This window comes from Sciurus carolinensis, chromosome 16, assembly GCF_902686445.1.
Source record: "Sciurus carolinensis chromosome 16, mSciCar1.2, whole genome shotgun sequence".
Classification (NCBI taxonomy): domain Eukaryota; kingdom Metazoa; phylum Chordata; class Mammalia; order Rodentia; family Sciuridae; genus Sciurus; species Sciurus carolinensis.
The window spans coordinates 44317448-44343787 of NC_062228.1; the positions used below are offsets into that span (position 1 = coordinate 44317448).

General features: G+C 34.9%; 1 protein-coding gene across 6 annotated transcripts in view; it reads right to left on the bottom strand.

Moving 5' to 3' along the window:
* Znf568 (zinc finger protein 568) overlaps positions 1-26340 on the bottom strand; it is a 75978-nt gene that overhangs the window by 34651 nt on the left and 14987 nt on the right. For 4 of the 6 annotated variants that reach the window (XM_047527468.1, XM_047527466.1, XM_047527469.1 and 1 more), the window contains exons 5-6: positions 20829-20955; positions 20456-20551 (exon numbers count right to left, since the gene is read on the bottom strand). In XM_047527468.1, the coding sequence (XP_047383424.1) occupies positions 20456-20551; positions 20829-20955 (223 nt within the window). Of the gene's footprint in view, positions 1-5022; positions 8173-10018; positions 10098-20455; positions 20552-20828; positions 20956-26340 lie in introns of those variants that run through there. The other 2 variants (XM_047527472.1, XM_047527471.1) reach the window with 2 other exon arrangements.

Here is a 26340-nt window from a genome sequence, read left to right on the forward strand (position 1 = left end):
AAGAGAAGTCCAATGTAATTATTTTCTACTATTGCAAAGATGCTTTTTTCCCACCTCTTGCTTCTTTTAAGGTCTGCCCCTTTGTCTTTGGTTTTCTGTAGTTTTAAATATTCACAGGTGTAGATTTTTTTTTTCTTTGTAACTTGCATGTTCTTTGAATGTACTAAATCTGAGATTTGGTGTCATTAATTTTGGAAAACTCCCAACTATTATTACTTGAAATAATTATTTTGATCCTTTATTTTTTTCCTTCTGATATTTCAATGACAAGTATGTTACCCCTTTTGTAATTATGTCATAGTTCAAAGATATTCTGTTCTAGATTAAAGACATTATTTTCTTTTCATTTCAGCTTGGGACGTATATACCTTCAAGCCTACTGATTGTTTCCTTGGCTGTGTTCAGTCTCCCGATAAGCCTATCAAAGGCATTTTTTTCCTAGCATTTCCTTTTGATCCTTGGTTTCCACTTTTTTGCTAACGTTATCCATCTGCTTTGCATATTATCCACATTTTCCCCTGGTGTCCTTAACATTTTCATCGTAGTTATCTTCAATGTACTATCTAAATACAAAATTTGTGTCATATTTAAATCTGGTTTTAATGTTTGCCTTGTGTTTTCAAACTTTTTTCTTTCCTTTTAACATGACTTATACATTTTTATTCAAAGCTGAATATAATGTATCAGGTAGTGTAAACTGAGGTAAGTAGGCCTTAGTATGAGATTTTGCATTTATTTCGCCAGTGATTGGGCTGTGTTTAGTGTTTGCTGTAGCTATAGATGCCAGAGGTTTCAGTTTCCTCTGGTGTTCTTGGTCCTCCCACCTATTCAATTATTTTAAGATCTCCTTCTGAAATAAGAGATATCTTGTAGCTCTTCCAGCTGTAATTGATTATTATTATATAGAAAGCCCTGTGGTAGTTTAAGATGTGGTGGTGGTGGGAGAAGCACTGTATAATCTTATAAAATAAATCTTCTCTTTTAGGGAGCCTGAGCCCCAAGGATGTAACCTTCGGAAGCAATTTTTTTTTGGGGGGTAATGGGGCTTGAACTCAGGGGCACTCAACAAGTCCTCTTTTTCCCCTTTAGCAAGACAGAATGGCTAGAGAAGTTTGGTGTTGACTAAGTGCCCTTTCCTCAAGTAGATAAGGTCCAGTAATAAGAACATGCTTACTATACTTCGAAAAGGTCACTTTCCCTCCCTCCTTTCACCGAACAGGGATTTTTTTCTTCAGACCTCTCCCTTGAGAATACTCAGGAAAGTGTGGAGGTCCCTCTAAGGTTGGGTCCCTGAAGTTTCTCACACCCAAGCTACTTCACTCACCTTTCAGCAATTCATCAAAATAATTAAGTGTTCCTAACAATTTATGGTTCCAATGACTTTTGTTCTAAATAAGATGATCTTGGTTGTTATTATCTGCATTTTATTTTTGTCCAGAATTCAGAGTAGCAGTTTACTCTGTGACCTCAATTCTTTGATGGATCTAAGAAAAACTGATCTCCACCCACCATAAGGACAAGGATAACTTCCAAGGCCTTTAAATGTCAGAGCTAAAACCAGAAATCTTGAATTTTTATGTAGGAATGCAAAGTTTAACAAAACAAAACAAACAAAACCTGCATTATCAATGTCCTATTTCATATCCCCACCAGCGATGATGCTATAAATCTTTGTGATTTCCTAGCTATCTGCAGTTATATCTGGCCACATCACTAAGTTCTAGTCATTAGGGTGTGAAGGAAAGTTACTATATGAATTTCAATGTCGTTAAAAGTCAACCAATATGCCTTTTTGCCTTCCCAGCACCCCCACCAAGCACCTGGCTCCTTGGGATGTAATATAGGGCCATTAGAAGAATAAGGATACCAAACTTGATGGAAAACAAGAAAGTGGATCCATACAAATCCTGGACTGCTAACTACAGACTATAAAATGAGACAATAAAAAAATTATCTTAAGATGTGTACTTTGGTTCTCTTACATCCTTCTAAATCTGTATATCAAACCATTAGCCTTAACTTTAAAAAAGGGGGGAAGGGAATGTCAATATTTTTATTTTAAGTCAAACCCAATTCAATCCCCGAAATTACATAATATTGGTTTCCAATATATCATTTTTTAAACCCTGTAAGTCAATTGTGTTCTTCTCCACTGTCAATGTTTATTTCTACTTACCCACATATTTAATATTTCCTTTAGCCATTCTTCCTTTCTGGTTCTCAAGCTCTTAATCTGGAACTACAAATTATCAACGACATGCCAATACATCCCTTTGGTACCTCACCCATTTTTTTAAGACCATAACATTTGGGGAACTATTAGTATTATTATTATTATTTGCTTTTTGGTACTGGGGATTAAACCCAGGACCTCACATACGCTAAGTAACACATATGCTAAATCACTCTATCACTGAATTACACGCCCAGTCCTTAAAAAATTTTTTTTCAAGACAGGGTCATGCTAAATTACAGAGGCTGACTTTGAACTTGTGATCCTCCTACCTCTACTTTCCAACCAGCTGGGATTACAGCTGTGTGCCACTGTGCCTGGCTGAAGCTGCATTTTTGAAGACACTTAGCCAGGTGTCAAAATGCGAATTTGTTAAAGACTAGTTTCAGGGTCCCTGATATAAAAACTATTTTCATAATAAAACTAACATTTTATTTTTTTCCACTCTCAATCTCTCAGTGTACAGGAATTTCCCAGTCTACATGTGACATTGCTACAGAAAGAATACAGAAGCAGATGAGAGCAGGGTGTGCTGGCACATGCCTATAATCCCAACAGCTCAGGAGGCTGAGACAGGAGGATCACAAGTTCAAAACCAGTCTCAGCAACTTAGTGAGACCAGTCTCAAAAAGCCAGGGATGTAGTTCAATGTAAACTGCCCCTGGGTTAAATTCCCAGTATTAAAAACAAAACAAAACAAAAATTCACAGATATGAGAACCTAGTTATCTTCCATGAAGTAATTAAAAGATATTCCTAAAATTATACAACATATGCCACTTCTATTATTTTCAGAGAACTTATTTTTCACATGTAAAAAGTGTATTAATTTCCAAATTAAAAACATTTAAAAAAAAAAAAAAAAAACCCTTCCAATTTGAGAACTGATATTGCAAACCACAGCACTGTTTTAGGTTAGGTTCCCGGGCAACAGAATCTGGGAATATGACCAATAAGGAAATAAGGGAAGCAGAACTGGGTGGAAGAAGAAACTGAACTGTAATGTAACTGCAACTCTTTGGAGAGCTCTAAACCTGGGATGTCTCTTCAGAGTTGTCCTAAATAGAGGCTGTCCTCAGGGAGACAGTGTAACCTTACATAAAGCAGCTCCCTTTATTCAACAATTTCTGTACCCAGTCAGAGCCATCATAAAAGCAGACATTATCCTTTTTCATTCTTCTTCATCTTTCATATGAGCAAATTCTATGAAATCACCTCCAAAATCCTCTTAACTCTACCAATTTCTACTGCTATATCTGTAGTCTAAGCCATTATTAATATTTTATTTGTTGTGTTCTAAGGTCATTCACAGGAACTAGACCTTATAAATTTAATATCTAGATATTCTCCATGTGCATATAGGTAAAGAGGGATTTGCCATGATTTGATTAGTAATGTCCTAAGCTGTTCTCTCACTCACTTATATTATTTCTATCCTTTAAGAAGTGAGAAAATAGATTTAAAGACAGATGAGATAATCTGCTTGCTGACATACATCAGCACTCTTCTGAGACTTCAGAGTCAACTGACTCTCAGGCACTTTACCTCACCCAATAAGCTCCACCAGTCTTAATGGGTAAAGAAGAGGCCAAAAGAGGAAGCTAAGGAAGTGTTTTGAAATATAATTGGAATTTTAAATTTCTCTGTTGACCTCAAAGTTTGTAAAGAAAAGGGACAGAAAATTTAAAGCACTCAAAGTATGGTTCAACAAAAGAAAAAAGAAAAGCAAAGAAATATGAAGAAAATCATAAAAGAATGAATTTATGGACAAAAAACCAGTATCTCACAACTGAAAATATTAACGTGGCTTTCTTTTCTGGATAATGCATGAAATTTGTAAACTATTTTTCAATTCATATATACATATATTAGCTATGCCATCAAAACTAGGTTTAGTATAAATTCTATTAAATAAAAGACCATTAAAGAAAACAGCAATACTCATTTAGATAAAGTTCTGTAAGCAGTCATTGTTATTTTCATGAAAATAAGTCCCTGTACTTTATGACATCACCATCACTCTTTGAAAACATCCAGTAACAGAATTTGTGATCATGGTTTTACTGCACAACTTTAATATTTACTTTTGTGAAATCAACTTCAAACAAATGCAATTGATGTTTAAATATAAAAGCAAAAGATCCATTTTGACCAATAACCTTAATACTTATCTCCTTTTAAAAAAAGGCATTAGTGGTTTTGTATATATCAAATAGTATCATAGAGATGGCATAACAGAGTTATCTTAGGTAAGGGTTGGACCACATATTGCTATAGAGTCTGAGACCCTTTTAAAGGAACTCAATTATTACAGTTCAGAATCTGGGACTACCACTGTTTCTAACCAAAATTCAATAGAGGATGAACAAAGTCAAGGATTAAGACTCAGCAATGCTAAGCAATTTTACAAAATTTGCTTATGGCCACCCTCAAGGAAATAAAAAGTCTTTCTCATTTCAAAATATCAAAATAATTAACAATACTAAGATCTATGCAGGTTATATGGAAAAATACAGATAAAGAATAGTAAAATTGCAAAGTCAAGTTTTTAGAAAAATCTTACTCATTTTAAAATGACTCTGAAGACATTACTAATTAGCTACCTATGAACCTATCAAATCTGTTGTCAAATAATGACAGACACACTAAATGGGTAGGGAATGTATGTGTAGACCCATATCTCCTAAAATAGTAAATAAAAACATTTTTCACTTGTTATATTAGCATTTGACCTTCATTTTTTTTTGTAGTTGTAGATATATAGCATGCCTTCTTTTTTTTTTTTTTTTTTTTTTTTAATGTGGTGCTAAGGATCAAACCCAGTGCCTCACACGTGCTAGGCAAGCACTTTGCCACTGAACTACAGCCCCAGCCCTCACATTTTTAATAATTAAATATTTATTTGAATCTAGGATATCATCAATTGAAAGACGAGTCCAAACTTCAGAAATATATTTCAAAAATCATAGTACTGATAAAGTATACTAAGTTCATATTATATAGCAAACACTACTATGTACTACTAAGTACAATGTTCTGGAAATATTTTTGATAAAATAGTTTATCATATGATAAGGCATATGAACACATTTCTTTCTATGGGCAAAGGTTTCCCATGGCCTATTAACTCTTGAGAAATAACTAGAAAACACTAGTAAGACAAGTCATTCATATTACCATTGTGTATCACTGAAATTTAAGATTTATTTTATATGCTACCATCTTTTGTAAAGCATAAAAATTACATGTAAAGCTAATGGCCCCCTTCAATTGACACCCAACCCCAGTCCCAATCTTCTTCCAGAGAGAACACTATCAATAATTGGCATGTATCTTTCTAATTCATTGTAAAGTTTACACACATACATATTTCAATAATAAAACAGTTCTGTTCTTAGTATATTATTTCATTCCAACTTACATGAATATTTTACAATGTTTGATCTCTATCTTCACTTTTTTTCCACTCAACATTGTTCCAGATAACTATCCATGTTACACATAATGGATCTAATTTATTTTAACTTCTGTATACTATTCTACCATTTGAATGTCACATTTATTCATCCATTAACCCACTCACTGGTGCACATTTAGAATGTTTTCAATTCATATGTATACATTTCTTATGCATTATTTGTGAATTTCCACAGGCTGTATACAAGAAGTGGAATTTTGAGGATCTGTCTTAAAAAAAAAAAATCTTGCTTGCCTCAGTTATAGATAACATTTTATGTTTTCTTCTAATGGTTTCTGGATTTGACTTTTCTCATTTCAGTGTTCAAATTCTTTGGAATATTGTTTATTTATAAGGTTGTGTATAATTTTATTTTCCTCCATATGGAGAGCAAAATATTCCACAAATTATTATTGACTAAGCCATTACTTCTCTAACAATGTCATGGCTAACACACATCAAGTCATATATATATTCTATTCTTTTAAACCTGTCTATGTACCTACTAATGCACCAATACCACACACTTTAAAGACTATAATTATATACATATGTATATATAGTATATGGTGAGGGTGGCCTCCTGTTCTTCTTCAAAATTGTCTCAGAATCCCACAAACTTCATCTCACATGAATTCTGGAATCATTTGCAAAGATTCCAGAAAATTCCTGTTAAGTTGTTTAGAACTTCATGCAGTCTGGCTTTTTAGAACTGACAATTTGATGATCCTGGATTTATCCATCTAGGTACATGGTTATTTCTCCCCATCTACTCAAGTCTTATACCCTCCAACAAAGTTTTACTTTTTTCAAAAAAGTTTTGTTCATTTTAATTTTTTTAAGCTTAGATCAAGAGATTTTAAATAAATCATGGGTTTAATATATGAGGCCTTCCCTCATTTAGTACAGGGGGCGTTTCTCACCTGTATGACCCCTCTTATGTATAGAAAGTGACGCTCTTTGAGAAAATGCTTTCCCACATTCATTACATTCAAAGGGTTTCTCACCAGTATGACTTCTCATATGTATAATAAGTAATGAGCACTGAGAGAAGGCTTTTCCACATTTACTACATTCATAGGGTTTCTCCCCTGTATGACTTCTCACATGAAGAGTAAGGGAGGATATCCGAGAGAAGGCTTTACCACATTCATTACATTTAAAAGGCTTCTCTCCAGTATGGATTTTTTCATGTTCAAGGAGATTTTGTCTCTGACTGAAGGCTTTTCCACACTGGTTACAATGATAAGGTTTCTCTCCAGTATGGATTTTCTCATGTTCAGTGAGATTTGATTTCTGACTAAAGGCTTTTCCACACACTGTACAAGCATAGGGTTTCTCACCAGTATGAATTCGCTGATGTCTAATGAGATTTGACATCTGAATAAAAGCTTTCCCACATTCATTGCATTCGTAAGGTTTCTCTCCAGTATGAATTTTCTGATGTGTTATAAGATTTTCTTTCCGACTGAAGGCTTTTCCACATTCATTACATTCATAGGGTTTCTCAGCTGTATGATTTCTCATATGTACAGTAAGAGAAGAACTCTGAGAGAAGGCTTTCCCACATTCACTACATATATAGGGTTTCTCACCTGTATGACTCCTCATATGTATAATAAATACTGAGCACTGAGAGAAAGCTTTTCCGCATTTATTACATTTATAGGGTTTCTCCCCTGTGTGACTTCTCATATGCAGAGTAACAGATGACATTCGAGAAAAAGCTCTACCACATTCATTACATGCATAAGGCTTCTCCCCAGTATGAATTTTCTCATGCTCAATAAGATTTTGCTTCTGGCTGAAGGATTTCCCGCATTCCTTACATTCATAGGGTTTTTCTCCAGTGTGAATTCTCTCATGTTCAATGAGATTTGATTTCTGACTGAAGGCTTTCCAACAATCCTTACATGCATAAGGTTTCTCCCCAGTATGAATTCTTTGGTGTCTAATGAGGTTTGACATTTGAATGAAAGCTTTTCCACATTCATTACACTTATATGGTTTTTCCCCAGTATGGATTTTCTGATGTGTGATAAGATTTTCCTTCCTGCTGAAAGCTTTTCCACATTCCTTACATTCATAAGGTTTTTCTCCAGCATGAATTCTCTCATGTCTGATGAGGTCAAATTTATGACTGAAGTCTTGTCCACACTGATTACACTTAAAGGGGGTTACAACATACGATGAGCAATGATAAAATGGTTTGCCATACTCATTACATTCACAATTTTTCTCTCTTACACAGCCTTTCTCATAACTAAGTAAATCTAAATTTTGTTCCAAGCCCTTATCAAGTGAGTCACATTCATAGAAGTTTTGTCTCGAAGTAACAATATCTGAACTCAGAGGAAATATTTTGGCAACTTTTTTACATTCAATGACTTTTTCCTTAATCACAGTTTTCTTGGAGATGGATGTGACTTTCCTCACAAGTGTTTCCTGCTGCTTCTTGATCTGTTCATCAACTTCCCAAACTTCTAAAATGGAGGACCAAAAATTATTACTTGTGAATTTTTCTTCCACTGTACTATTAATAACATTCATAAATTTGTTAATGTGGGGTTTAATTTTTGTTGTCAGCCTTAGTCAACCAATATGAAATAAATTTAAAGTGTAAAGTCCCTAGTTCTAAGGTTTGACACGTTAACTACTATGACAACATTATGGAGCAAAAATTGACATTTGCAGACCCAAGTAGCACTGACTGATTTTAAGAATGTTCTTGTACAATGAAGAAATCAGCAAAATCAGTTGAATTAAAATGAAAATATAACACACAGGTGACTGGACAGGAAGTCCCCAACAAAAGGATAAAATTAACACATGTGGTTAAACACAGTGGATTGAATGCATTCTTATTTCTCCTCCTTTCTAAGATTCTTTCCAAAAAGAATAAAGGGCCAAATCTGTAAGACAAAGGAAATAGGAATGCTGACAAAGGTAAACAAGAGATTTCAACAAAACAGTGTAAGATGAAAGAAAGGCATACATGGAACTGTTAACTGGACAGAACACATAAGAAGCTAAAGTATCATGAAGATGCAAATGTTAATAGGCCTAAAATGGCCACAAATAGGCCTGATAGGCCACAAAACACTGGAAAAGGTCAAGAATTAGAAGATTCAAGTACTTAAAACATAGGGAAAAACAGGAACAAGGCAAGAATGTGTTTCTTCTCACCACTGCTTTTCAACATCATATGGGAAGTTCTGGCTAATGCATTGAGATAAAGACAGGAAATAAAAGGTGTGCAGATTGAGAAGGAAGAAACAGTATTAACAGTCTTTGTTTCACAGATGTCTGATCATCTATGCAGAAAATCTGAAAGAATCAACAAAAAAATTGCTGGAACTAATAATTACAGCAAGATTGCAGAATATAAAGTCAATATACAAAAGTGAATTGCCTACATACCAGTGACAAGCAAATGGAATCTGAAATTAAAAATCTATTACCATTTACACTATCACCCTCCTCCAAATAGGCATAAATCTAACAACAAATGTATAAGATTTGTAAAAGGAAAACTATAAAACTCTGATGATTAAAGTCAAAGAAGAACTGGATAGATAGTATCTCTTGCTCATAGATGATCAAATATATCAAGATGTCATTTCTTCCCAACTTGATCTATAGGTTCAATGTGATCCCACTTTGCAAATTATTTTGTGGATATAGACAAATTAATTATAAAATTTATATGAAGGGAAAAGACCCAGAACAGACAATACAATATTGAAGAACAGTGGAGGACTAACAAAGCAGCAAAGGCAATACAAAGGAGCAAAGACAGTCCTATAACAAATGGGACTGGAACAACTGGACATCTGTATACAAATGAATCTAGACACAGATCTTATACCGTTCACAAAAACCAACTCAAAATGGATTAGAGATCTAAGAGTAAAATATATAACTATAAAACTCTGGGAAAATATAGGAAAAAAATCTGGTCATCTAAGGTCATGGTGATGATAACACCAAAGGCATGACCCAGAAAAGAAGAACTGATAATCTGGACTTCACTAAAATTAAAAACTTCTGCTTTGCAAAAGACACTTTCAAGGAAATGAGAAAACAAGTCACAGATTGGGAGAAAATGTATGCAAAACACATATAATGAGAAAGGACGATTATCCAACATAATACTAAAATTTCTTAAAACTCAACATTCAGAAAGCACGACCTGATTATAAAACAGGCAAAAGACCTGAACAGACATCTTCACAATGAAGATGGCAAAAAGGCACAAGAAAACACTCAAAATTGTGTCAATAGGAAATTAATTTCAAATTAAAAGAACAATAAGACACCATTACATACCTATTAGAATGGTCAAAATCCAAAACACTGGCAACACCAAAGGCTGACAAGGATGTGGATCAACAGGTACTCTCATTCACTGTTGGTGGGAATGCAAAATGATGTGGCTACTTCACAGGGCAGTTTGGCAGTTTCTTACAAAATTAAATATATTCTTACCATGATTCAGCAACCACACCCCTTAGTACTCCAGTGAGTTGAAAACTTATGTCCACACAAAAACCTGCACAAGGGTTTTTATAGCAGTTTTATTCATAACTGCTAAAACTTGGATGGATAAACTGGTAAATCTACACAATGGAATATTAGTCAATGCTAATAAGAGATAAGTTGTTGAGTCATGAAAAGACATGGAGGAACCTTAAATGAATATTGCTAAGTCAAAGAATCGATTCCAGACATACTGGAAACATCATGGAGATGGCAGATATCAGTGATTGCCAGGAGTTACAGGGGAGGGAAGGATGAATTAGAGGAACACACAGAATTTTTACGGTAGTATAACTATTCTCCATGATGCTACAACAGGTATATCATTATGCATTCATCAAAACCCACAGAATATACAATACCAAGCGTGAACCCTAACAAACTACAGAGTTTGGGTGGTAATGATCCGTCAATGCAAAATTACTGGTGAAAGATGTGAACAGATATTCTTTACCAAAGGAGATATAAAAATGGTAAATAAGCATATGAAAACATGCTCAACATATGTCATTAGGAAATTAACTACAAATTAAAACAACAATGAAATACCCCCCCACATCTAATACAATGGTCAAAATCAAAATCACTGTCAATGGTTGTAATAAATATACCACTGTGGTGCAGGATAATGACAGCAGAGGAGGCTGGAGTGGGGGGAACAGGTGGTTTATGGAAACTCTGTACTTTCTATTCAATTTTGCTGTGAACCTAAAACTGATCTAAAAAATAAAGTTTAATAATTTTAAAAACAGGTAAGATGGCTGGGCTTGGTGACACATGCCTGTAATCCCAGTCATTCAAGAGGCTGAGGCAGGAGGATTGCCAAGTTTGAGACCAGCCTCAGCAACTTAGCAAGGCCCTATACAACTTAGAGAGAGAGAGAGACTGTCTCAAAAAAAAAAAAAAAAAAAAAGGCTGAAGATTTGGCTCAGGGATTAAGCACCTCTGGGTTCAATCCCTGGTATCACTCACTCACACTCAATTAATCACAGGTAGGATAAAAGTAGAACTGAAAAGAAGAGGTTTATAGATACACTTAAGTAACCAAACTTCTACTGCCTTTCCATTTTGCAAAGGCTAAAAAAGTTAAAACTACTTTCCTAGACACACTGTATGTAGAGTTATCATATGATTAAGATTTGTCATATACCCATATAACATCTTAATTCAGAACTAATTTAGGAAAGAGAATGGGCATTTTGCTTATGCCAAGTGGCAAGGTTCCAAAGCCCACAGTTATAGAAGCACTTTCCTGGTTCAACTGCAAGCAATCTCTTTTTTTTTTTTTGGGTGCTGGGGATCGAACCCAGGGCCTTGTGCTTGCAAGGCAAGCACTCTACCAACTGAGCTATCTCCCCAGCCCCGCAAGCAATCTCTTGATCAGAGTGGGGGGAACTCCCTCAGCACCTCACTTCTGTATACCTTTCAAGACTCATTCCTAGAAACTTACCCTTGTAGCCTGTATTTTCACTCTTCTCAAAGACTCTGTAAGCCATTTTAATATCTTCATATAAATTCCTTCCTTTTTTTGTGTGTGTGGCATTAGAATTGGATTTGGGATACTCTACCACTGAGCAATCATATCCCCAGATCTTTATTTTGTATTTTAAGGCAGCATCTCCTAAATTCTGAGGCTAGTCTTAAACTTTTGATCTTCCTATCCCAGCCTCCTGAGGAATTCACCCAGTTGAATTCCTTCCTAGCAACTGTATAACATTTTTTTTTTTTTTTTTTTTTTGAGGAGGGTTTACCAGGGACTTAACCCAAGGATAATCCACCACTGAGCTATATCCCTACTCATTTTTAAAATTTTTAGACAAAGCCTAAGTTGCTTACACTGACCTTGAACTTGCTATCCCTGTCTTGGTCTTCCAAGTGGTTGGGATATTCTTTTCTCTGTAACTGGACCCTGATCAGTGTTATCACCTCCCAATTTACACAGGAAGTGGTCATTTCTCTACAATCCAAGTAGGAAAATAATTTTCTAGAGAAAATGAACCAAACAGGTTCTAGACTTAGAAACAACTGAAGTAAATACCTCATGTTAGCAAAATAAAGTATGACATATATGATTATGACCTGTGTAACTCCTACATCATGTACAACCAGACGAATGAGAAGTTATACTCCACTCATATATATGCCACTTAATGTATGACGTGTCATAGTGCATTCTACTGTCATGTATAACTAATTAGAACAAATAAAATATATATATGTTAAAAAAGTATGAATTATATGAATGTTTATATGCTGACTAGTAAGACCTCTGATCCCTTTTTGTTGCTTACAAGTTGGCACATAACATGGGAAAATTTAAAAATAAAAGACCTATAGATACCGGCATTTAGGACTCCACACAAGACTTTAACAGTCTGATTCAAGCATGCTGCAGAACCATCTACCATTCAAAACAGCCAAAAAAATACCTTTGTTAGTTAAAAGTTCTTTAAATTTCCCTTTATCCCTTCATGCATCAAAATAAGGTAAACTAACAACACTAATAGATTTCTTATTTAAATAAGGTTTTGAAAGTATTGTTCAAATCATAAATACATAGAAAACCAAGCAAACAGAAAATGAAGCAAACGGTAACTCTAGGAATGACTATAGTTATGTAAGGACACATAATAAACAAACATTTTACTGGGGTTGTGGTTCAGTGGTAGAACATTTGCCTAGCACATGTGAAGGTTCCATCCCCAGCACCACATAAAAACAAATAAAATAAAGGTATTGTGTCCATCTACAACTAAAACTTTTTTTAAAAAACTAAAATAAAATAAATATACATTTAGCTCAGTAGTAAATACATGTTAACGGTCACAACAAAGTAAGCAGTGAAAATTTAATTAACCAAAAACTGTAATATATCTATGTTCAGAGAAAAAGGAAAAGAGAAATAATGACAGCATTGAAAGAGTATAAAAACTCATCTTCCGTTTACATTAACTGATAAAAATTGAGAAATTACCAAACAACAGCATATTCAGAGAAATCTAGCTTACACTTGCCCCTAAAATACTGATTTCTCCTTTGCCTTATTTTTTTTTTAGTTTTGGAATTATTCCTTCAATTTTTAAACACACACACAAATATACCATATTTACTTATATATATATATATATATATATATGTGTGTGTGTGTGTGTATACACACACTATATTATTTGTATTTCACACACATACATACACACAAATATACATCTCCATCCCTCTTTTACACAAAAGGTAGTTTATTCTGCACATTGCTTTTTTTCACTTATGTACAGTAGTCCCTTTACACCCTAAGTTTCACTTTTCATAGCTACCTCAGTCAACAGTGATCCAAAAATGTTAAATGGAAAATTCCAGAAATAAACAATTCATACATTATAAATTGTGTGCCATTTTGAGTAGTGTAATAAAATTCTAAGATGTACCACCCCAGTCCATCCTGCCCTGGATGTGAAATTTGTCCAGCATATTCACACTGCATTTGTGACCTGCTTGTGAGTCACTTAGTAGCCTCTCAATTATGAAACTAACTATGGTCGTACCAGTATTTGTATTCAACTATAACCCCTAATTACTTAACAATGGTCTCAAATCACAAAAGTTGTCAATTATTTTTTTACAGTATACTGTTCTATTTTATATAATTCAGTACTAATGAGCAAGCAAAACCCTCAAGATTATAATCTCCAAATGTGATTTCCCATGAAAGGAAGCAGGGGTTTTGAGAGAAATAGCTATTGTTCTATGTGGAGCAGTACATTTATAAGATTGGGCAAAGAAACCTCCGGGGTTAAAGATAAGTTAACCTGCATATTAAAATAAAATATTAAAAGTTTTATTTATATGGGCTGGGGTTGTGACCCAGTGGTAGAGCACTTGCCTAGCACATGAGGCACTGGGTTTGACCCCCAGGACCACATAAAAAAAGTTAATAAACAAAATAAAGGTATTGTGTCCATCTACAACTAAAAATATTTTTTAAAAAATGTATTTATGCATAAATGTTTATTCCAATCTTCAAATTACCTAAATATAAATTTATAATGGTTTAACTTGACAAACTTTGGCAAATTCTAGAGTACTGATCATTACTCTAAAAGATTTTAAAGGGAAAGAGAATCATTTCTCTTCCTTGGCCTGTAAAAACATTAATTCAGGTAAATAGCTGATGAGAGCATTTTTTTTTTTTTTTTTTTTTTTTTTGGGGTGCTGGGGATCGAACCCAGGGCCTTATGCTTGCAAGGCAAGCACTCTACCGATTGAGCTATCTCCCCAGCCCCGAGAGCATTTTTCTTTATGGGAGAATTTCAGCTAATAAAACCAGAAGGAACCTCTAATAAAATAATGAATCTGGGCAATAATGATTCATTACTGCTGATAAAACCTTTAAGTAAAAAGTTGATGGCCATCAGTAAAATAGACCAATTCTGAATGACAGCACATGAATCCACTGGTCAATCTCAGTACTTCTAAAATGGGACAAACATGATTAAAATAAGATATACACAGCACCACCTATGAAGTATTTCTGCCAAAGAATTAAATCTAATAAAGTCAAATTATAGGAAAAATAGGATGAAGGAATACGTTAAACACCATGAGGAGGCAAACTGCCAAATCCAGAATAAGAGACATTCTAGAGCAGGGACTGGCAAACTATAAGTACCCTGTTTTTGTGTAACCATGAAATAAGATTGTTCTTTGCAACTTTAAAGTATTGTTAAAATAAAGGGGGATGATGATAGAGAATAAGAAAGAATATGCAAGAAGATCTTACATAGCCCAAAAAGTCTATATAGTAATATTCTCTTGTTTGCAGGGATATGTTCTAAGACCTCCACCAGAGTCCTGAAACTGCAAATACTTATGTGTACTATGTTTTTTCCTATATATGCCTATAACAAAGTTTTATAAATTAGGGACAGTAAGAGACTAACAATAATAAAAATGGAATAATATTAATAATATACTGTCAATAAAATTTATGACTACAGTGACTCTCAAAATACCTTATGTGCTTGATCTTTTCACTTAGAAAAGCAATTTACAGATTCTCTTTGGAATATTCAAATTGTCAGCATCATTACTCTTGTGGTTTGGCACCATAACTAAGCAAAAGAAAAGAAAGGTTATTTGAAGACAAGCACTGTGATATTGTGATCACTGATTTGATGACCAAGAGGGCTACTAAGTGACTAAAAGGCAGATTAGTGTGCACAGCCTGATTATGCTGGACAAAGGGATGATTCACATCCCAGGTGGGATGGCACAAGATTTCAACTCTATTCAGAATGGTGTACAATTTAAAACTTATGCGTTTATTTATGGACTTTTCCACTGAATATTTTTGGACCACAGTTGACCATGGGTAACTGAAATAGCAAAAAGTGAAACTGAGGATGGGAGGTGGTTGCTGTATATTTAAAGAGAAAAGCTGCTGATGCTTATAACAGAATAGCAATAAATTGGTTTCTGCCCAAATAAGAAAGTGGGGGAAAATGGGATGAGGGGAAGTGAAGAACTCTTATGGACTAAAACTTGAGCAATACACCCACCAAATGCAATGTATAGATCCTGATTCAAATAAGCCAGTCATAAAAAGATACTCTTGTGATGATCAAGAAAATATGAACAGAGATTAAGTCTCAGATAATAGTAAGACATTATTAACACTGTTACGTGTGATGGTAATACTTTTGAAAATCTTATCTACTGGCATGGCATGTGGCAGTACTTAAAGGAGAAATGTGAAATAGCTCAACACTAAAACAAAGCTGGATGCAATGGTGTGCACACATGTTGTTCCAGCTACTCGGGGGCTGAGGCAAAAAAAATTCCTTGAGCATACAAGTTCAAGACCAGCCTTAGAATAAAATGAAACCCCAACTCAAAAACAAACCAAACTGAGGTGGGGGCAGGGGTTACAGATGAAACAAGTTTGGAAACTCAGTGATGAATACAAGATTACTTGTACTACTCTACTTTGGGTATGTTTGAAAATGACTGTAATAAAATGTCTACAAAGCAGTACAAGCATATTAGTTTAGAAATATGGAGGTTGATAACAAAAGGAATAATTAAATAAGTTGAAAATAACTGCCTAAAGGACGTGAGATGTGAGGTTAGAAACAGGGCAGTGCTATAAGTTCTGTTATGTCTAATGGCTTTGTAAAACAAGTACATGTATTATTAAGAGAAAAATAAGTACAAAAAGGAGAGAAATTATATAAAAGGGAAATAGTAAAGGCCCCATTAGGTTATCTTATTACTTTTGATTAGGTCAACTATCACATGATCCTCACAAGTCTATCTTTTGTCCATTCTGTGTACCACAAGCAAATCAATGCAAGTAAATGTTTAAATAGTAATAAAAATTTCTCCTAATGTAGTTCTATCACAATCAATCATGGATCATTTTCAGGAAGAATAAGGCACAGGCTTTTCTCTTGGTAATTTAAGTATTACTGGACACCAAATGTGGAAACATACAAAAGATAGTACATGTTTTCAGACTCAAAATCACCCTGGTAGAGAAGAAACAGAATGTTAGTTGAAAGATAGGCAAGATAGGAGATCATTTATTGGAAAATGAGCTCAACATTTAATAACTGCTAGAACCTGGAAAGGTAAAAGCACTCATAATTAAAACCAAGGTGTGAAGAGTTCCACAATTTGGGAAGCATTAAAGAAAACATATTCTAATACTGTTATTACTGAAGTTAAACACTGAGTTAATGAGAAGAAACAAATGTATTATGAAGGTACAGAGAGGACAAATATGCCTATATGCAATTTAGAACTGTCTTTTGGGACACCTGATGTGACCCAAAAAGGAGTCATATAAAAGACATTTCACAAAAGAAGAAGAAATAAACAATGAACAGGAACCAAGGAAAAACCTGAATGCTTGAGGAGCAAATAAGAAAGATATTTTCAAGAAGGGCGAGTCACAGAATCAAATATAGCATAGAGGTCATTTTATTTCAATATGGTATAATTAAACATCTCTGTCTCCTCTCTACTAATAATGCAAACATTATTAAGAAGCAGAAAATATACCTTCAATAAAACTAAAAGATAGCTAAGGTTGGACATAGTGGCACATACCTACAATCCCAGTGGCTTGGGAGGCTGAGGCAGGAGGATGGTGAGTTCGAAGCCAGCCTCAGTAACTGAGAGGCACTAAGCAACTCAGTGAGACCCTATCTTTAAATAAAATACAAAAATAGTGGTTGACTGCCCCTGAGTTCAATCACTGGTACCAAAAAAAGAAAAAAAAAAAAAAAAAATGTATATACATGTATACACACATAAGAACTAGGGGTGTAGCTCAATGTAGAGTGCCACTGGGTTCAATCTCCAGCACTCCCTTCTCCCCAAAAAGGGGCAGATAAATTCCAATTCCAGAATACAAGTAATGAACAGAGAATAGACTGGTTGAGACAGAGAAGAAACCCAGAGATAGTGGCTGCTATTTCTTATCTCAAGACAGTAAGTGCAGGGAATAGAGTTCTCAAAAACAGAAGTGCCCCCTTTGCAACAATGGGATCCAGATGAACTGACTAAAACATAATGATTCCATCTGGCCCTGAAAATAGTAGGGGAGGCAGAACTTGAACAAGGAGATGCAAATAAACATTATTCCTATATAAGCGGATTATAGGCACAGAAGGGTGGAAGAGACAAAACAAGAATCTCTTTGATTTGGGGGAAGGAGTAAACCAACACTCACCACGAAACCTTGCATAAGGATGGCAGTGTGAGATAAAGAGACTTCCTACTAGCTCACAGCATTTTCTCCTATAATCTTCAATACAATCTTTCTACAAATAATAGACGCAGGAGTAAGTAACTTCATTTAAAGATGAACGATAATTAAAAAGGACCCAGCATCAAGTCTAAACAATGATGCTGTAAGAAACAAAAAACGTGAATCTACAAATTAAAAGAAAAAAATAATTCTGATTGATCAATACTAAGATACAGACTCATAAAATTCTAAAACAAAATAAACCTGAGTATCCAAGAGAAAAAAAAAAAAAAAGTGGTATTTTTCAGGAAATTATCAGGCTGCCTCTCCAAGCAACATTCAAAGCTGGAGAGCAAGAGAATTATCTAATCATCTCAAGGAACTGCCTATAAACAGCTTTGGGAAAAAAACAGCTCAAGAATTTTAGACATAGCACAGGGTGTAGAGGCACATGCTTATAATCCCAGCAACTTGGGAGGCTGAGGCAGGATTGAAAGATCAAGGCTAACTTCAACAACTTAGTGAGGCCCTAAGTAACTTAAGGACACCATGTCTCAAAAAAAATAAGAAGGGCTGGGAACATAGCTCAATGTAAAACATCCATGGGTTCAATCTCCAATACAAAAAAAAAAAGAATTAGAAATGGCCAATTATCATTCAAATAAATAACAAAGGTATTTTCTTATATTTAAAATCTCAGGAACTCTATTTCTTTGTTTTTGCAGTGCTGGGGATTGAACCTAGGACCTTGTGCATGCCAGACAAGCACTCTACCACTGAACCACATCTCCAGCCTCAGAAACTCTAATTTCCTCTAAATCAGAAGGTCCATGAGGGAAGGACTTTGTTTTGTAAACTGTTATATTTCCATACCCATAAGAGTTATTTCATCCTTAATGTCACTACTATAAATATGGTTTCCATTCTTTTGTATCCTCTTGGCTCAATTATACATGAAAGCTACCAACTTTTGTTAATGATATCATACCACTTAACTGGATTCTCTATTTGTTGCACTTTCTCAGTTGTTTCTCTTTCTCTTCTCCAATATACAATCCTATCATCTGTAAATAAAGATGGTTTTATGATTTTCTTTCAATTCTTATAGAACTTTTTCCTCTCGTCTAATACATACATAAGCTTAAAGAAAAATGTACCAAGCCACAAAGGAAAAACATGCAAAGCTCCACTTCTGAATGACACAAAAGTAAATATACACGAACAAACACATTGCAGTCTTGTATAGAAAACCTCACTACAAAGAAGGCAGAGTGCTCAAAGTTAATTCATACATCTAGCATAAGCTCAATAAAAATTTCACAGGTTTTTATCAGGAAACATTCAGTTAAGTTTAAAATTCAGTTAAGTCTAAAACTCATATGGTACAATAATCCATGAGGAACAGCCAGGACAGCTGGGAATGATGGCACATGCCTATGATCTCAGTAACTCGAGAAGCTGAGGCAGGAAGATCACACGTTCAAAGTCAGCCTTAGCAACTTAGCAAGGTCCTGACCAACTTAGTGAGACCCTGTTTCAAAATAAAAAATTAAAAAAAAGGGCTGGGGATGTGACTCAGGGTTATGCACCCCTGGGTTCAATCCCCCTTACCAAAAAAACAAAACACAATAGCCAGGACAATGCTCAAAAATGGACTGTATACAACTGAAGAAAGGAAAGGACTAAGTGCTAAGGCTAAGACGGAAATTTACTTTTCAATATATCTTTTTGGATTATTTCTATTTTTTAACCAAGCATATACCGTACTTTCAAAAATTAAAGGAATGGTAGTATGTGTGAGGCACTGTGTTTGATTCTCAGCACTACATGAAAATAAATAAAATAAAAGGTTCATTGACAACTAAAATAATATTTAAAAAATTAAAATTAAAATTAAAGGAATGGCCTTAGGAATAAGTAGGAAGGAGACACTGGGATTTCCACGCCAGAAACATATTTCTAAACCATGGGATTATAAGGATTATGAATTATAATGGAAAGTGTGACTACTGTTACAAAACACAACTTTTAAGCTCTTCAAAATGGAAAGAAGAAACTAAAAGAATCTAAGTGTGGAATAAACATGTTTTTAAAAATACTATAAATATAAAAAATACGAAATGCATAATAAAACAAAATGATGAACATCAAGGAGGGAGTTCAAGGACCATAGAGAGACAACAATCCTGAAAGTAAGCTGCAAATGAATTAGGGAAATCTGGCACCCTAGAATCAGATGGGGCTACAACTGGCCCTGGCCCTCTAAAATTTGAGAAAGGGAAGATAGTGCCAATATGGGAAGAATAATACCTAGAAATGTCACAATAATGCAAGGCGCTCATACTATTTGTTACTCTATAGACAACTAGAACCTTTAGGAAAATCTTGGAAAATGTGAAACAATAGCAACTGCTTACTGAACAACTGTCACGTGGCTTTCACATGGCTTTCCGACTCAGAGTTATTTTTAATTTATTCACCTGCAGAATGCCTCCAAAACATTTCTTCTTCTATCACCCATGGCTCCTCTTCTTGTTCCAACTTGAAAATCACATCTGGTTTGGTGACTTGATAGCCTATTAAGGGAAACAACAAAGAAATTGTATATTATTGCTGGAGACAACCATATATATCTTGGGCTGAGTCCTGAGGGCTTGAGGGCTTATAAAAGATGAGAATAAAGAAGCTTCCACAATGACATAAAGTATTTGTAATCAATCAGTCTCTACAATGACCATCTTGACACAAAAATCACATGAAGAAAGGGAGGGTTAGACTCATCTGGCAATCTTAAGTCTCCACACATTTCATAAATAGAAAAGAATTCCGTGTTAACTATAAAACTACCCTTACCCACTATGACTAGGTTGCTATAGTTCTCCAGCATCACATCCCGGTATAAGTTCCTCTGAGCAGGTTTCATTTGCTGCCATTCCTCCTGGGTGAGGTCCACAGCCACATCCTTAAATGTCACTGGTTCCTGTAAAAACACAATCCTAATTAATTTGAAATAACTGAAACTAGGGATTATGGTCAAAATAAGTAGAACTTCTTTAGTATTCAGGGGTCAAAGTTCACTAAAAACTTTATTAGGTCTTTATATTTACCTCATTTGAATTACATGATGGGGAGAATGCACTACAGTAGAAATATTCTACAGTAGTATGTCCATCAGCTAGATGATGAAACTATGGAGTCAGAGGGACTGACTTTTACTGGGTTGTGCCAGAGATGAAAAAGTTGGACCTAACTCACAGGTATCTGGCTCAGAACCTACCCAGATAGTTGTGTGATCTAGTGGCACAGGAAAGATAAGAGAAATAGGCAGGATGTAGGAGGAGAGGCATGAAAATTTGTACATACAGTTTGAAATATCTACAAAACTTCCAGTTGGAAATGTCCACTATGTGGCCAGACATACAAAGAAAGGAGATAAGAAATGTATTAGCCACTACCTTAAAACTGGGAGCTGGATCGATGGCTGAAGGATCTGAGTGTTAATAAAGAATATGTACTGTGGGCAATAAGGCCAAGGACAGATCCAACAGTTAAAAGGCAAAGAAAGAGACTCAGGGTTTTATTTTATTTACAATCAAAGTACAGAACTGAAACTATAAGAATGGTATAGCACAAGCCAATAAACAAATGAAAAAAATCTGGAAAAATATGTAACTTGATCACAAAAATCTAGTCATAACTTCCCATTTAAAAACTTCAATATCCAAAAGAAAAAATCTTTTATCTGCAAAGACTCCGAGAAAGAAAAACAGTCATATATTCCATAAATTTATTCAAGAAATAGTACAAATGGGATGACACAAAATAGAAAATACAAAGAGAAATTATCAAAGGCTGAATTGCAATGAATGCTTCTGAGAAACTCTCTAAGATGTTGAGATTAATACTATCAATATTGTTATCTGCTAAGTACTTCTTGTCAGGCAAAGCTCTTTCTTTTGACATGTTACCTTTTAAAATTCCCCTAATAAGGCTGGTGAAGTACCTGTTAATACTATCCATTTAAAAGAGAAGAGAATTGGGGCTAAAAATAACTCTCTGGCTAACAAAGTTACTATGTGGAAGAGCTGGGATTCCAGTTCAAGCAGGGTGGCTGCAGAGACACAGGTTCTTACCCATCATACTATAATTCTTCGAATCAGCAGCTGGGAGTCTCAGAATCCCATAAATAGTCTAATTCAAGATGGACAACTGGACACACAAGAACTCCTACACCTGAAGTTCCCTTTACTGCTGAGGTTTCACTGAAGCATAGGAAATCACCAATAATAGGAGAAAATACTACAAAAAGATCAAAAGCTAATAATGGTGGCATGCACTCCTGATTTCACAGGGTTAAGGTTAGGATCAGATGAAGCAGTGAAGAGGAAGAATGCAAAAACAAGCAACAAACAACAACAAAAACAATAAACCCACAAAACCATACAGATGTAGAAAAATAGCCTTTGGTGCAAAGGTTTCACTAATCACTCATATGAACAAAAGTAAACATTGGTGCATGCCTATAATCCCAGCAGCTCAAGAGGCTGAGGCAGGAGAATTGTTCAAAGCTGCCTCAGCAATTTAGAGAGGCCCTAAGAACTCATCCAAACCCTGTCTCAAAACAAACAAAAAGGGGCTGGGGAGATAGCTCAGTCGGTAGAGTGCTTGCCTTGTAAGCACAAGGCCCTGAGTTCGATCCCCAGCACCCCCCAAAAAAACAAACAAACAAACAAAAAAACATAAAAGGCTAGGGATATGGCTCAGTGCCTGTAGGTTCAATCTCTGGCACCAAAAAACAAACATGGAATACTTTTGCTCAATAGTGGACTAAACAAACTAATACAAACAAAACAAAAGAACAACTCATAAAACCTAGTATTTAAGATTTTAGGTAAAGCCAGGCATAGTAGTACACACCTATAATCCCAGCAACTTGGGAGGTTAAGGCAGAAGGATCACAAATTTGAGACCAGACTGGGTAACATAGTGAGATCCAGTCTCAAATCTAAAGGAAAAAGATTAAGCAAGGGAATCATTAAAATAAATAGAGCAAATATCTATTAGTGTATAAGAACCAGTAAACTGGGGTGGGGTTGTGGCTCAGTGGTAGAGCACTCACCTATTTTGTGTGAGGCACTCAGTTCGACCCTCAGCACCACATTAAAAATAAACAAAATATTGTATTCATCTACAGTTAAAAATATTTTTAAAAAAGAACTAGTAAATGTAGAAACAAATTGCTTTTACTTAAATTTTTTAATTAAAATTTTTTTTTTAGTTGTAGATGGACACAATACCTTTCACTAAGCTGCTTAGGGACTCGCTAAATTGCTGAGGCTGGCCTTGAACTTGCAATCCTCCTGCCTCAGGCTCCAAAGTTGTTGGGATTACAGGCAGGCACCACTGCACCTGGCAATTTTACACTTTAAAAAGTCATTTAAAAAATGTGTGTGTATGTATGTGTGTGTATCTCCATTTCCAAAAACTAATACCTTGACTTCTCTTTGTTTTTCTTCAGTAGCATTAGGTTTAAATCTAGGGATTTGGACTCTACCACTGTTATGGTTTGGATGTGAGGTATCCCCCCGCCCCCCAAAGCTCACATGAGACAATGCAAGAAGGTTCAGAGGAGAAATAATTGGGTTGTAAGAGTCTTAACCCAATCAGTGATTTAAGCCCCTGACAGGGATTAACTGAGTGATAACTGAAGTGTTAGGGTGTGGCTCAATGGGGTGTGGCTATGGGGTATATATCCTGTATCTTGAGAGTGGAGACTCTCTTCGCTTTCTGATCACCATGTGAGCTGCTTCTCTCTGCCACACTCTTCCTCCATGACGTTCTCCTTCACCTTGAGGAAAGGAGCCAGGCTTCTATGGACCTCTGAAACTGTGAGCCCTCAAATAAAATTTTCTTCCTCTACAATTGTTCTGTTTGGGTCTTTAGTCACAGCAGCAAAAAAAGCTGACTAAAACAACCATGAGTTTCATGCTTAGCCCTTTTAAAAATTTTGAGATATAGTCTCACTAAATTGATGGGGGGCTGGCCTCAAACTTACAAGCCTTCTGCCCCAGCCTCCTAAGTTAGGATGACAGGTGTGGGCAACCACTTCCAGTGATACCTTGATACTCTTAATAACTTAGACAAATACCTGTCAAGCCTAAATCAAGAAAAAATAATATAATTATTCAAACTTAGATTAAAAAAAAAGTATGCACACTAAAAGACAGACTTGTAAGTTTTTAAATTATGATAAGAGTTCTATTTCCTAGATAGCAGTGAGAGGTGTCCATGGATGGGGTCCCTAATGAAACAGGCATAACTGGAGAAAACAATTTTTTAAAAATTAAAATCTCTGTAAATTGTTCTCAGGCAAATATGTGTTCAAGAGAATCTACCAAAACTTGATAAAAACTGTGAAAGTTCACTGGCAAACAGATCAATATCCTTGATGTGCACAAATGCAAAAATTTTCAACAATTTTGTTGGAAATTGTTGTCTACTATATTTACTAGCAAATTAAATCTAATATTACATAAAAAGGATTATACACCCTGATCAAGTAGAATTATCCCAAAGATGCAGGTGGTTGAACAAACATATTGCAAATCAATTAATGTAATATATCACATCAAGAGAATAAAGGAGGGCTGGGGTTATAGCTCAGTGATAGAGCACTTGCCTAGCATGTGTAAGGCACTGGGTTTGATTCTCAGCACCACATAAAAATTAATAAATCAGATAAAGGTATTATGTCCATCTCAACTAAAAAAAATGTTTAAAAAGGAGAATAAAGGATAAAAACCATATGAATAACCTCAAGAGATGCAAAACCAAAAAAAAAAAAAAACCCAAAAAAACAAAAAAACAAAACCTTTGCTATAGATTAGACAGACTCCTTTCATGATAAAACCCCTCAAAAATTAAGTACTGAAGGAAGGCACCTTAACAAGATAAAGGCTATATGTGACACAGAGAACATAATACTGAACGGAAAAAACTGAAATTGTTTTCTCTAAGATCAGGAATAAGACAAGGATATCCACTTTGACCAATCTTATTTAACATAGTACTGGAAATCTCAGTCATAGCAATAAGATAAGAGAAAAAAATTAATGGACATCCAAGTACAAAATGAGGATGTCAAATTATCTATGTACAGACAACATAATTTTAAATATATCAAACTCCTAAAGCACCCCCCCCCCACCAAAACCATTAGAACTAACAAATTCAGTAAGGTTGAAAGATACAAAAATCAACATATGGGTTGGAATTGCAGCTCAGTGGTAGAGGACTTGCCTAGCTTGTGTGAGGCACTGGGTTCAATTCTCAACACCACATAAAAATAAAAGCACTGTGTCCATTTACAACTAAAAACATATTTTTAAAAAATCAACATACAACATCAGTTATTTTTACACACCAATGATGAAACTTCTGAGAAAGCAATCAGGAAAGTTCACAATAGTTAAAATTAAAATGCACTCTCACATACACACCTTAGGAATCAATTTTACCAAGGAAATGAATAATCTCTACAGAGAAAATTATAAAACACTTATGAAAGAAATTGAAGAGGACAGAAAAAAGTAGAAAGACACGCCATGTTCATGGATTGGTGGAATTAATTTTTTTTTTTTTTCCTGTTCTGGTGCTGGGGACATGCAAAGCATATGCTTCACTGCTGACCCTAGCCAGTGAACTAATATTGCAAAAGTATCCATACTATCCAAAGTGATCTACAGATTCAATGCAATTACTATCAAAATATTAGTACAAAAAACTCCTAATAACCAAAGCAATCCTGAACAACAAGAACAAAGCTGCAGGCATTGTTAATACCTGACTTTACAAACAGACTACAAAGAAAGATTTTATGCCAGCATAGTACTGGCACAAAATCAAATAGAAAAATGAACAGAGAACCCAGAAATAAATTCATATATTTATAGCCAATTAATTTTCAACAAAGGCAGAAAAAACATTCACCTGTTAATGTTCGATACATGGTGCTAGAAAAACTAGATATCCACATGCTTTAGAAGGAAGAACTGAGAACTGTTATCTCTTACCATATACAAAAACCAGTCAAAATGGATGAAAGACTTAAATGTAAGACCCCAAAACTATGAAACTACTAGAAGGAAGCAAAACAGAAATACTTCAAAACATTGGTCTCAATATAGATTTTTTTGGATAAGCTCCCAACATCACAACCAACAAAAGCAAAACTTAACAAGTGGGATTACATCAAACTAAAAAGCTTCAAAATGGAAACAATCAACAAAGTGAAGGGACAAACTACAGACTGGGAGACAATATTTGTAAACTATTCAAATGGCAATGGATTAAGTCCCAGGATATA